General features: G+C 35.1%; 1 protein-coding gene across 3 annotated transcripts in view; it reads right to left on the bottom strand.

Moving 5' to 3' along the window:
- Nucleotides 1-14,709, bottom strand: part of PKP4 (plakophilin 4) — an 88,951-nt gene that overhangs the window by 23,395 nt on the left and 50,847 nt on the right. For 2 of the 3 annotated variants that reach the window (XM_084289665.1, XM_084289666.1), the window contains 7 exons: nucleotides 14,237-14,362; nucleotides 13,882-14,072; nucleotides 12,600-13,152; nucleotides 10,280-10,471; nucleotides 8,491-8,711; nucleotides 5,495-5,623; nucleotides 1,195-1,408 (listed from right to left, as the gene is read on the bottom strand). In XM_084289665.1, the coding sequence (XP_084145791.1) occupies nucleotides 1,195-1,408; nucleotides 5,495-5,623; nucleotides 8,491-8,711; nucleotides 10,280-10,471; nucleotides 12,600-13,152; nucleotides 13,882-14,072; nucleotides 14,237-14,362 (1,626 nt within the window). Of the gene's footprint in view, nucleotides 1-1,194; nucleotides 1,409-5,494; nucleotides 5,624-8,490; nucleotides 8,712-10,279; nucleotides 10,472-12,599; nucleotides 13,153-13,881; nucleotides 14,073-14,230; nucleotides 14,363-14,709 lie in introns of all 3 variants that reach the window. The other variant, XM_084289664.1, reaches the window with a different exon arrangement.

Below are 14,709 nucleotides of genomic sequence, written 5' to 3'. Positions count from 1 at the left end.
AATACCATTCACATTTGAAAACTCTTTTTACTTAGAGATGATGTGCTTTTTTTTTTGAAAAGTAACAGTAGAGTTTTTGTTTGTTTGTTTTTTTTTTTTTTTTTTTTTTTTTGTTTTTAGATAGTAACTAAATACCCTCTATAATTAAAAATTTTACAATTTTACTTTGTCTTTATCTGTGGAAGTATCCCTAACACCTTACAAGTACATGTGATTTAGATGCATAAAGCATAAATTCTGCAGAGCAGACAAGGCAGCTAACGTATAATTTTACTTTTAAATATTTCATTTACATAATTATTCTTAAGGAATAGACTTAAGCTGCAGCTTTTCAATTCTCGGTAGCAGGGTAATCTTAAATTCAAAAATAAAAAAAACAAATGTTAAGGAAAAAAGGCTGCATATGAATGATTTGGATACAGAGACCTTTTGCTACTTGATAGCTTTCCTAAGCAAGAAAACAACTTGGACAAGTTCCCAGAATAAGATCTCTCTTACTTTTAACTTGAACACTCTTGTGCAGCTTTGCTTAGTGTTTAAGTAAATAGTTAAGCACAGTGGCTTAGCAAAATCAAATGAGGGATCATTCAAGTCATTTATTATTTCTGTACTTTTTGCCTGCACTAAGTGCCAAGCAGGTTCATAGGATATAATCTAAATTTGCTACCTCACAATCAAGAGATGAGGGTGTACACACAGTCACTTGCATGACCCTACTAACAACCTGGGCACTGAAAGGCTTCCAAAATTTACATATTTCCACTTGTCTGTCTGTAATTTAAACACACACAAACAGTTTGGGTCCATCTTTTGACTTCTACGAGATCTTATTTAAAATTGTTCTCAGCATCTGATAAAAAAAAAAAAAAGCATGTAATAAAATTAAGTTTAGGAGCAAATAAAGAAATATCGATTCAAAACATAGCTATGTATTTGGGCAAATCATAACGGGGCAAAATTTACCCTAAGTGGAACTTTGGTGCAATAACCTCGGGATTCACTTGTACTGCTTTGCTATGATTTTAACTGTCAGTAACCAAATAAGTGGTTTTGTATTGACAAAATACTAATGTGCAAATAAAAATCCGGACAATAGGCACAATTCCAGTCACTTACCAATTATTTCAAAGTCTCGCCCACTTCAGAAACATAGTCTGTATTACAGTTCTGCACTGGTCTATATTAAAAACTTACCTGTTACAAGCTCTTTTATTTCTGCATCAACAGATTTTCTTAGCAGTCGTAAAAGTGCAGGTATCCCACCAACGTTCTTCATTGCTATTTTGTTTTCATCAGTAGACTTTCCATAAACAAGATTTCTCAGTGCACCACAAGCATTCTTCTGAACTTCCAGGACTCTGTGATCCAAGAGATCAACCAGGTGCTTGATTCCTCCTAGCCTACATACCTGAAAAATGGAACGATGGACACATCAGCACCCACTGATTTAATGGATTTCACTCTATGGATTAAAAAGACTTTTATTTTTATAAGAACAGAATATTCTATTCTACATCAACATGAAATATTACTGGTAAATCTAAATAACTGTAATGCTGTAATGAAAATCTGTGAATCACTCACACCCTTGTAGAAAAAGTTGACAGACATTTTCAATCATTTGTTGTGTTCAGAGGATTGTTACTGTTAAATTTCTGTTTTGTAGTAATCATTTTTTTAAACTAATTTTCTATACCTCAAAATATCTTTTTAAGGGATAGCATATATGAAGAGTTGCAAAGATTTAAGTGCCAATTCTTACACTTAATCACACAATAAATAAATTCAGTTTAAAATTAGCGTATGTGAAGTCCTATGGGCATACCTGAAGTTCTTTGTAAAAGTCTACTCTACAGTAGAAAAAAACTCTTAAAACAAACAGAAGTATTTATATTGTTTGCTTTAAACAGCTTAATTATATTTATTCTTTGTTTTAAAAATAAATTCTAGCAGTCTTTTGAGATCTTGTTTCTGTGTAGTGTTTTTCTTTGTTCAAAATCAATCCCAGAAGTGATAAAAGATTGAAATATTCTAGAGTTCTGTAACATTTTACTAAATTAAAAACCTTTTTAAAAGAGATAGCTAAGTTGCACTTCTTTTAAGATTAACATTATTTTAAAAATCAACATCCAAGGGCTACTAAAGTATTTTAACTGTTCTAAAAATGAGATATTTTGCAATTATATGAGCTATTGGATTGATCTATTATAACCTGGTATTATTTTTGCACAGCACAGTAACTTTTATGCCATGCTATCCACAGAATACACCTAATGAAGCTGGCACAGAATCTCTCAATAAAACACATACCTGCTGCTGCCTTAGAAGGAAGTCACAGGCAGAAAAGAAATAGGCCATCATGCCTAACACTTTGTTAATCCAGGATGTGGTTCTGGGCTGAACAGTTACAAGAGATGTAAAACAACAGTCCTGGGGATTTTCTAGATCAGCATAAAAGTACTTTTAAAATGCTCATTTTCTGTTCTAACCTGTATACTGATTAGTTTGGCAAGCCACAAGGCCATTTGAAATATATTAATGTGTACAAGCTTTCAAGGACTTTTGGCTTTAAAAGTTCAGTCTTACTGGCCATAACACAAGGCAAATAAAGTAACTCTCAGTGAAAAGAGATTTAGCCAAATCTTGCTAATTTGATGCTATGAAAAATAGCACCTTCTCTGTTACATTCTTAGGAAATGGCATTGGAAATCAAAATGTTTAATATCGTTATCTACACTCCTAAAAGCAAACACATTGAAGAGGCTTAAAACAAAACAACAAACAAACCAACAACTGAAGTGCAAGTTGAATTGAAATCCAACAGTGTATGTGTTTTTTTCCTGTCAAATCACATCAGTAGAATAAAAGAAAGAAAATGAAAGACTGGTAAGTTGTAAATTTTTTAGATCTCTGTTAAAAAAAAAAAAAAAAAGAGTATTTTTCAAAAGGAAACATTTATTTACACACCTGTGTACCTACTGCACACATTAAAAAACCCAAACATACAAATCCTGGCATTCATCAATCATGCAAAGCCACTATCGTAACCTGTACTGAAGGGCTTAACGCTTGAAGTTATTCATCTGGCAAGACTTCTGTAGGTAGGAAGTCTACAGTACCATGAAAATTATCTTACCATTTATGTATCTGATACAGACTACATACAGGATACTATAAAGTATTTTTACAGTGTCATTCCCTTCTAAGGCAAATAATTCCTATTTCTATGTTACTAAGTAACTTAAGTAAGAATTACCTATAATTTTCAGTTAAATCTTTCTCATCTGCCAACACAGCAGCACATCAAACATTACCTTTACACTACACATCCATAATACAGATGCAGGTTATCAATGACACAAAAGCTGCATTATTTTTCCAATCTGTACTCAAAATTTGATGAGATACAGTTTTTATGTACATCATCCAAAAATAAAACTGTAGCTGGAAAACCATTCTCAAGATTTTTATTTTACTGAGTCATTAACTATGTTGAAATATAGCAGCTGCTGCTTGTTTAAACAGGCAATTCCATTTATAAATTAAAAACCCAAACAAACAACAAAAACAGAACTCACAAAAAAGGTACATTCATGAACTAACAAACCAGTACTGAATATATTTATGGAAAAACAAATTCAGACAGATATGCATTACATGGAAGGGTAATTTATTCCTTCTATGTAGTTTCATGGTTAATTTAAATGTGTTTTTTTTTTTCTCCTGATAAATAGTATTTTATGCTTACCTTCAGGTTTTAGCAATGCAAGCATTTTAATTCATTTTGCCAGGCTTTTAATACTCTTAGTTGTCTAGCAATTAATCTGGTATTTACCACAGCAATAAAACAATACATTTAAATAATTAACAAAAATGCAAAGTTAATGCAGTCTTCAAGTAATGCTTTACTGAACTTTGCAATAAAGCAATTATGATTCTTTCCTACTGCAAATACTCTCCTGCTGGCCTCTGCTTTGAAAGGGGACATTCTCCTTGTCAGCTGCAGCTTCCCTATTGCCGCAGATACCATCATGCTTTTAAAACATGCCATCCACCATCTGAACCCAGGATACAGCTTCTTAAGAGACTGAGAGCCACCTCATCAGGAAATGTTAATAAAAACCTCATTTGCCAAAAGCACACAAATATTATTCCGTACTATTATAGCCAGACAATTGTCCTATCATAGAATTGTTCTGTCATAGAATTGTAAGAATTTCTAACAGCTGATTAACTCAAAGCAAGTAACAGTGACAATAAATAAACCCTCCCTATCTGAAAAAGGTTAATTTTCTTTTTCAAAATTCCACACTCTAAATGGAAGGCAGGCAACATTTACAGCTGTCTCTCTGACTGATGTAATACATTGTCTTTCCAAATCAGAAAAATAATGTTTTCTTTGGATAAGGCTTTAGGAGCTTGAATATATGGTACCACACATCTATCATACCTGATATCTCAAATATTTCCAGTGCTAAGGAGGACAAGACACTTTCATACATAATAAAAAAGTTAACATCGCACAGTTTAAAATTTGGCATATTGCTTTTGTTTTGTGCACTTTTGAAAAGAAATATTAAAGCAGACATTTCATATTTTTTCATGATTCAATTTCATAACAAAATCGATTTTTCATAATGCAGAATGAAAAGAAAAAGTGAAGAAACACAAGATCTCATATAGATGAACATACACAGATAATAATCCAAGAATTCCGAAATGAGCAGTCCTGTCTCTTAAAAATAGCAAGAGTACCTATAAATCTGCCTACATCTGCTGATCATTGTGATCTTCACCAGAAGATCAAAACCACCATCTTTTAATCCACCCTTCAGTAACAGTGAGTAATGCTAAGTTAGCTTCTTGTAAAAGTTGCACCAGCATTTTATTGACATAAATAATATTTATAATTAAAATAGCAGATAACACCCACATATAATATGAATGAAAAAGCAAACTCCTTCAGATAAATAGCTCATGGCTGCTCTGCAAAAAAAGCAGCTCGTGAAATGCAAGTAGTTTCTAGAAATTTCAACAATAAGCTGAATTTTCACTCAAATGTGTCCTTCCTTCACACCACATTGACATAAATACTATCCTCTGCATATTTCTAGGGTTGGATTTCTTTTCTTTGCTTGATGGTTCACTCATTCTCTGTGATTCCTTAAGTTATCTTGATCAAAAACAGTGGAAGGCCTTCAAGACTTCTTTTTCTTCAATCTCCAGCCATGGAGATCAGGTTACATGAACACAGGCTTCAAGAAATGTCCTATGCACTTCTTTGAGACTATAAAACTTGAATGTTAAACAATTTCACGTAACTTCCATCACACATATCTATGTACTTCAATATGAACATACATCTAGTATAAACAGAAACACAAAAAATCCAGAATATCATGGTATGATGAAAATACAAAAACAGAAATGAGAGGTTTAGTTGCTCTTTTAGCTTATAGTTCCCCCAGAAACAGAAACACACTCAGTACAGTACCTCTGTTTTTACTTTGTTATCTCCGAAGCACAGGTGCTGAAGGTAGGCGGCTGCATTCGCCTGAACCGATGGGAACTGGTGTTGAAGCATGTGAATGACTTCAGGCAGTTCTGGATCTCGCCAAGCAAACTCCCTTCATTAGGTGAACACATTCAAGGGAAGACATTTGTTATAAATGTATGCTTATTTACTAAGTGGAATTACTAGAGCATCATAAGTGTTTTACAATTTGTTTTTGTTCTGGAGTATTGGGGACAGGAAGAAAAACAGGTATATTGGAATAGCTATGTCAGATCAACTTTTAATCTTCTTATTGGAAAATGACACTTTATATTCTATGTTCTTCAATTACTTTATTCATTGACAACACAAATACACACACCAAAATGATACTAACTCAAACACTGCAACCTATATGAATCTCCCAAAACTTAAATATATAGTGCAACTGATACACATTTAACAATGCTGCTCAAGGGCATTTCTTCCACACAGCATTTTTTCTCTGAATGTTCAGTGTTCTTCCTAGTCTCAAGCCAATTATACTTGAACGAAAGCTGCGCAGTGTCAAAAGTTCATCAGGTACAAAAAACTTGAAAAATTTGAGTTACTTAAGGACTGTAAGTTTAAAATAATTTTCATCAAACCTCCTTCCTTAAACACCGTGATTTTGTGTACTCATATTCTGGAAAACCCATTAAACATATCCATGCCCAATTCTCAGATTTAGAAAAAAAGCCATTAATGTTTGTTGTGCCATTTTCTTTCTGTAAAGGAAGGTTAAGAAGAAAAGTAGTATTTAAGTTTTCCTGTTCTCAAAAACCTAAGCAAATGAAAAAACTGGTGTTCCAAAAAGGGTATTCAGATAGCTATTCAAAGGCTAAAGTTAGCCTGGCATGATGGGTCTCCCTAGAATTCAATCACCAGTAAAGAAAAGTTCAGTTGGGGGTTTCCTTTGAACTGCTCAACAACTTACGGGTTTATTTCTCCCTACTAATGATAGAATTGAATAATTCAGTTGAAAGGGACCTATAAAGATCATCCAGTCTATCTGCCTGACCACTTCAAGGTTAGCAAAAATAAAAGCATGTTACTGAAGGCATCATCTAAATGCCTCTTGAACACTGGCAGGCATGGGGCATCAACGATCAGACACTAGGAAGCCTGTTCCTTCTCAGTAATGACTGGAAGACCTTATGGAAAACTACCTTTCTTAAAAAAAAAAAACAAACAGTAGCTTTCAGAATGCTCTCTGACTCTTATTCTAGAGCAATGCTTTCCAAAGCCTGGTCTCAGGATATAACACAGTAACTTAACTTCTGCAATGGTATGACATGCAAATTAGAGACTGAAACAGATTAAGGTACATCTATTCCACTGTGAAATCAAAAGACAAAGTGTATAAACAGTAAAAACTGAGTCAATTTCTTAAAAATTCCTTGTTATGAATAGGAACCATCTCTATTGTAAAGTAGCTTTTAGAGTAGCTTTTTGTAAGCCATACCAAAAGAAGTCTGGCATGCAGCTGCATGCAGCTAGTAGATCTAAATTAGAGGTAAGACCATAGAATCATAGAATCATAGAATGGCTTGGGTTGGAAGGGACCTTAAAGTTCCAACCTCTAGTTCCAACCCCTCCCTCTACATTGGGCAGGGATGCCACCCACTAGATCAGGTTACCCAGGGTCTCATCTGGTCTTGAACACCTCCAGGGATGGGGCAAACACAACCTCTCCAGGCAACCTGTGCCAATGCCTCACCACCCTCTGAGTGAAGAATTTCCTCCTAACCTCTAATCTAAATCTTCCCTCTTTTAGTTTAAAACCATTCCCCCTTGTCCTGTCATTATCTGATTGAGTAAGAGTCGCTCTCCATCTTTTTTTTAAGTCCCCTTTAAGTACTGAAAGTTTGCAATGAGGTCACCCCTGAGCCTTCTCTTCTCCAGGCCGAACAGCCCCAGCTCTCTCAGCTTTTCTTCAGACTGAAGGAGACTGAAGGAAAGTGCCAAACTGGAAAAAACTGAACTATGCTATAAGCTTTCTGTAACCCAAGAAAACAAAGGAAAACAAAAGATTTCATTTTTAGTCTGACTATAGCTAATCGCTATCTCTTTGCAAAGTTGATCTGTTGTCCTAAGTTTCTGTCTGAAAGACTCCCGAGAGATCACTGTAGTCCATATCCATGTAGTCCATACACGAGGTGTTCTGCATTCAGTTGTTTCTAAAAACCACCAGAATGCATAATGCTCCTTCATGACTAGGGAGGGTACAGAGCTGCCTCAATGAACTGGCCATCTGAGGACAGACTGGAATTCCTAGCAATCACCCATACTGAAGACAAACATAGTACCATAAATCCCTCCAGGTTTGCATAGACTAGGTTTTGATATTCCCGTGTTAAAATATAAGATTTAATGAATGGAGTGTCTAATGAAATGTAGTGGTAATATTACATTTGTCACATGCCCATGCTGTGTACGTACATTTACAATTTCAAACCAGTAACTGCATTAAAAATAAGAATGTGTATTTGCTTTGCAAAGTGGTACATTATATAATGTTTTTAAACTTACATTAGTTTGAAATGTAAGCAGGCTGCTCTCGAAAAATTCATTTAAATAAATTAGGTACTTACTTTCTAATTTTCACAACCTGGCATTTTCCCATTCCCACAAAAAGAAAGCTTATTACAGTATTACAAGTGGCTCTGTAAAGTTACAGAAAATATTTGGAATAATACAGTCAATTCTCATCAAATTTGTAAGTACTTTTTGTAAGAACTCTTGAATGAAAATAAACACGGAAGAAAACTGCACAAAAGTCACTCTTCTTGCTGTAACAAAGTAGAATGATTTATTACTTTGGCTATTCAACAAAATCTTTACATCTAAATAAGTCATGACCATTTAAACACTGTAAAACTGAAATATGGACAACAAAGGTGCCATATTTACTTAAGGAATGTATTAAAAATTATTGTATTAAAGCACAAATGGACTTGCCTGGGGTCTTTCTGAATGCTGTCTATGGATGGAGATCGTGTGGTCCCATCATCAGCGGGCGTTGCATGCTGCAGCCTGTTATAACTGGACTCTGACAGTCGATACTGCATTGACCTGTAGGGTTCCGCATAGGTAGCTGTTGTGTTCAGAGCATAGTTATTTCTTTGGTATGTGAGTGTGCTACGCTGACTGGATGATCTTTGCAGATTTCCAACTCCTAGTATAAAATCAGTATTAAAACAAACTAGGTAACAAATGTCTGTTGAAGAGAAGAGACAGTATGTGTTTAAAAGTGTAAGGAAAAAAATCAGTCTAAAAAAGGTGTACAGTGCTCAGTGTTAAAAGCTGCCATCAGATGTAAGAGAATAATTACTCAACGTCCCAGGGAAGACAGAGAGGCTGGTTGCAGAAATAAAAGTTTGGTGAAACCTGGCTTATGCCCCAGCTTGCCTGAGTACTGAAAGAAAGAAATGCATCTTGTGCCATTAAGGAGAAATTAGGATGCAAAATGTTTTCAAGGTGCATAATAAAATTTAATTACCAACAGTAACTTCAACTTGCCAACAGTACTAAAAATAAAAAGGAAAAACAATTAAACAAAAAATTATATAGTTTGTATTAGATCTTACTTTTCCCAACTACATGCACATTTTCCCTGAAAAAAACTAGTAAGTGATGATTTCAAAGTATTAAGATGGTGGTTTCAAAAACAGGAACATGTATCTTCCTGACTTAGCAGAGCTGTTGTGGTAGCTTCTGTTCTTCCAAAGTAACCAATATTAGGTAGACAAGTAAACAGAGAATTCAAGTTTCTAGTTATATTTCCTTACTGGCACAGACGGACAAACGTAATTTTTATACTGTAGGTTGTAGAAAAGAAAGTAGCATAATTGCAAAAGCTGTTCATCATCTTCATAGCCTTCTGTTGGATGCTCTCTGATAGTTTTATGTCTTTCTTACATTGTGGCACCCATAACAGCACACAGTACTCAAGGTGAGGCCACAGAAATGCAAAGCTGAGTGAAACAAACACTTCCATCAACCGGCTATGAATGCTGTGTTTGATGCACCCCACTTCTCTAAATATTTCCAGAGAGCTGCTTAGTTTTATCAGTCCATTATTTCCAGAATTTTTAGAAATTACTCCAGTACACAAATCATTAATCAACTATTTCTCTTTACAGAAATCAGTTCTAATACTAATCTAATGCCTATGCACTTCAAAATATATCAGTAGGAATTCTACCAAACATTAGAGGAATATTTCAGTTTCACTTATATTTTCATATGTAGTATTTTAACATTATCCTCTGCTAGGAAGTAGGGTAAAAACAGTATTTTTACTGAGAAAGATGCAGTAGGTAGTGCAGGTGTGCAAGCTATCATGCTGTACTGATGAATTAAATGACAAAGCATGAGCTCAAATGGTAAGAGAATTGATGCATAGAGAATGCAAAAGGAATCAAAAACAATTTGTCATGAAATACTCTTTGCTTGGATGTACCTGTGTGCATGATACCAAAAAATCTTTTGAACCTGACCTTACACTGACATGTACCCCAAGTATTTCTTGAAAACATCACAAAAGTTTTTTAATTCCTACTGGTTATTTTAAGTCCTTCAAACTTCATTTCTATCTCTATTGATTTATAGTATATAGTTTCTCATTTTTAATTGGAACTACGTTTCTCCTTTATGCCACAGGTCCTAGAGAAGCTCCACTACAAAATCAAGCACGACTTTGGCACACAGCCCATGGAAGAGCTTTCTAAGCCCTTTACCTACCTGACCCTGTCCGATATAACGCTGACTGGGATCCCTGGTGGAGCTCAATTGTTCCATGATTTGGACTACGGTACACAGGACTGTAGTAAGTTCTGCCTTCATATATAGGGGTGATGTGCAAATCAGGAGATATAGCTGATCGTAATTCTTGTCCTAGTTGACTGTGTTGACTAGCATATGAACTCCTCAGGCCTGAAACCAAGAAGAGGTAAATATGTACATGACCCATACCAGCAAAAATAATAAACCAGCAACGGTTGTATCTTTCTTATTTTAGCCAAGAAAAAGTGTATAACAGTTAGAGTTACAAAGATTTCTTCCTCAAACTTCTTTCCATTGTTAAATGATCCATACTGAAAGGTTCACTAACAAAGCTGCATTCCCTTGATAAAAGGTTTTCTCCATAATATGATGACTAAGTTTTCCAACTCATTCTTTCTGGTAGCATTTACAGTTAAAAGTCTAAAACATTAAATAAAAGCTAAGTCAGCACACGCATTCACAGAATTAGCACTGACAAGGTAAATTGTGAATCTGACAGAAATCCAGTTGTGAAAGTGGGTACAAGTGGGGTCGTAATCTTGAAAATGAAATAATATATAGCAGTAAGAACAAAAGCCTTCTTGGTAGTGGTAGCAGAGACTTAAGCAGGTGGAGAAATGTTTTTTTTATAAAAGTTTAAATAGATCATGATATGTATTATCTATGTATATGTGTACACACACACACAGACGGTTCTGCAGCAACTATATGAAACTTTTTTTTCACCTTGTTTTTTAGCTGTCTATCTTGAGTTCCACTTGTCTTACCTCTGCTACATTTAACTTAATTTCCTCAGCAGTGGACTTCCTGCTACAGCTTTTGCAGTGCTAGATCCATCCTCTCCTCCAGCTTATGTAGCAGGGAAGAGTTTTGGATAAACTAAAGGCTGCAACATTAATAACCTTTCCCCTGGATCCCAATTTCCTCTAAGAAAAGAGTTCAAATATAAGGTTAAGATTTCAGATGTTGTCTTAAACTGTTCTCCTAAAGAAACACAGTAAGTAATTTATACCAGGAAAAAAAAAGTTTTTTATAACAATAAGGGATGCTTACTTGGTTTGTGACATACAGCACACTAAAGTCATACCACTGCAACTTTCCTGTAGCAAATGGCTACAAAATAAGATGCTAAGCTTTACTTCCACAGTTATTGATTACTTTCCTAATACTAAAGATACATTAAACGTAAAACATCTGTTTCTGTATCACTGATTTACCCCAGTAACTTTTTTTTCCCTAAACTATATCAGTTCACTTGTTTAGGCAAAATAATATTCTCAAACACTGATATTTGTAAAGTACCTTAAAAATATTTTAAGAGTACAGGTTTGCTGTTACATCACAAATTATGCAGTCCACTGGACTGCATCAATATTAACTACTAAATTGTCATTTATGTCAAACTGATATTTTCCCTTTAGTAAACTGGTAGATTATTAAGCCTTGCAAATGGAAGCTGGGGAGAATACACTTTATTCCCTTTGCTGGGAAATAAGAATATTTTGGGTTTGTGTGAAGTATAATAGTTTAGAAGAAAAAACAGACATTGCAGTCTCTGCTCTAGAGAACATGCAGTCCTAACTGCAAGATCACCTTTGTCTGTGCTTCTTTAGGTGAAGGTCAGAACAAACACAGCAACACACACAGAACTTAAAACATGTAAGTAACTGCATCTTATTAAGACCTGCCTCTCAGATGAATATATTCTACCTTTTAGGACTTTATTTTAAGACAATATTACAATGGTTACCCTATGTTGTTACCCTCAAAGTTAACATACTTTGAGATAACTTAGAATTATTAGACAAAAAGACTAAAATTCAATAGTACTACATTACCTATTTTAGCAAACTCATAGACATAAAACTAGTCCCAGCCTAGTATCTTTTACTGTGTGTATAATCTGCACATACATGTAAATATACTTTATCTTCAAATTACTGAAACGTTCCTGTTTGGGAGACTCAGAATTTCACTTAGCCACATAAACCCTAAAACATACAATTTAATTTAATGCATGGCTAGCAATCTAGTAATTGGAGAGAAAGGTGGTATTCACTGTGAACTTATGGTATTGATACCATATTTATACATACATATACCATACATATACATATTTATACCATACATATACCATATTGATACGTATTTACAAAATCCACCACAATTACGTTCTACTGCTACATTTCATCCTTAAAACTAGTACCACACTACTGGCATTCTACAGTGATTTATGTTTGTAACGAGTTTTAAACTGAGTCTTTACCTTTTTACTAACCTGTAAGGCTATCTGGACGTGGAGGGACCATTCTCTCATATATATCATACTGCTGTCCAAATTGTTCAATGTCATGCATCGTTCTTTGCAGTGTTGTTCCCAAATGCTGTGGAACCGCAGTCATGCCAGAACGCTTTGGGGAAGAAGATCCCAGTTGGGTTTGTGATGGAGAAGCGACTCTGGTTTGTACATCAGCAAGTGCAAGAGGAGAACCAACTCTCGCTGATGTTTGGTATTGAGAAGTCCCGCCATTGGGATTTGCCGTCTGTCTAGATGTCATAGAACCAATCCGTCGCACTGCTACTGGGGAAGCAGGTCTCTGTGCAGCATAGGGGGATGCTGCCCGCTGTACTGGCAGAGTAGTGGATGAATATGCATGAGAAGTAAGGGATCTTTGCTCAGCAACTGATGGAGAACCATACCCACTACCCAGAGATGTTCGCAGCGACCCCCTTGAAGGGGAAACACCTGTGCTGACCACGTAAGAGGGAGACTGTGCTCTGGATGGGACTGAACTGACACGTCTCATGGCTCGGTTGGTAGCAACTGAAGGCTGTTGAAAAACAAAACCAAAACATTGATCAGTTTTTATCATATAGTAGATAATTTTCTCCTGTAAGACAGGGAAAACAACAAGAAATATACACAAATTAACAATATATACCAGCAGCTGAAGAATAGTTTTTATCCTTAAAGTCATTCCTTCAAGTCCCCCTTTTTTTTCTAGACAGAATTTCTTCACACACGAAAGGAATTCCTCATTCCTATTTGTCTATGTTAATATGTACTAATGCTTTCTTTCCTCACCATTCTAATAAGAAGAGTTACTATTTTGAAAATTCAGAAATAGTATTAAATTTTAGTATAAGCTAATAAAGTTTATTCAATAACTGTCTTAATATCATTCTGATTAATGAAAAAGGAGGGGGGAAAAGGCTAGAAACAGTACAAGGTACAGGAACACAAATACCATCTTTCTTTAAGCACCATGTTTGCATATTGGCAAAATTTATAAGATTTTCACAAGCATCACAACTGAAACAATCATGAGTGATGCTTTGCTGATCCTATACATCAACAGTATACTCTGCACTCTGAAGTCTTCAGAAGTTGTTTTTTTGTTTTTTTTTTTAACCTCAGCTGCAAGCCATTTCCACTTTCTAATCAGTGAAGGTGTTAAGGCAAAAAAGGGTAGGTCCAGCTATACATTTATTGTCTTTAAAACTGTGTTATATACACAGGCAAAATAGATAAAAAATAAGGTGTAGTATTTCAAGTGTACCTGGACTGAAGTCTGCCCTTCAGCTCGTGAGCTTCTCACCAAATGGTTATTAGTGGTTCCGATAAGGGAATGCTGTTGTCTGTTTTCTGATTTGTTCAAGTTTTGGCTGTTATGGAAACTGCTTACTTCCTGGTAACCACTGTCAGAATAAGAATTCATTTGTGTTGAACTTCTCGAGTTACCTACAGACCCTGTAGATATGAAGCCAACGTAAGAATAAAAGTACTGCATAACAGTAGGAAAATAAAATAGTACAGAACATTGCTATTTGTTGCATTATTAATTATATTACATTTTAATACAGTCAATATAGAAATGTATTCTAATATTTAAAATGCATACAACAGACCCTCACTTTCATGGAGAGATGTCTGTTCCGGTGAGTAAAGGTTCCCTTGTACTGGCTCTGTCGTAACGTGATAGGCATTGGTATGAACGCTCTCTGACACTGGGGGTTTGTTTACACTGGTGGCCGGAGGATCTGAAATAATACATTAGGATGATAAATGCACTACTTCACATGCAATTCTCCTGCAAACTCAATAATTCTCACACACGCTACCAAAGAAATTACTTCCAATGCAAATACAGTCTACTGGTAGACTGTAGGTCCCATCTACCAAACTAAAAGAACTTTCATATTCGTGTCTGAGAACCTTGTTTGAAATTTTGATATAGCTCTACAATTCTCAGTGTTTAGATGTGCTGTCCAACTTATTTTAATTAAAATGTAATTGGCTATCTAGTAAATACACTTTGCAGAGTAGAAACATTATGGAACAGAGAATTTTTGTCACTTGTCACCTATTATCTTGAGAACTTTGTAAG

Source organism: Netta rufina, assembly GCF_964035555.1.
Source record: "Netta rufina genome assembly, chromosome: 6".
In the NCBI taxonomy this organism is placed as follows: Eukaryota; Metazoa; Chordata; class Aves; order Anseriformes; family Anatidae; genus Netta; species Netta rufina.
This window is presented reverse-complemented; position numbering and strand designations above follow the sequence as displayed.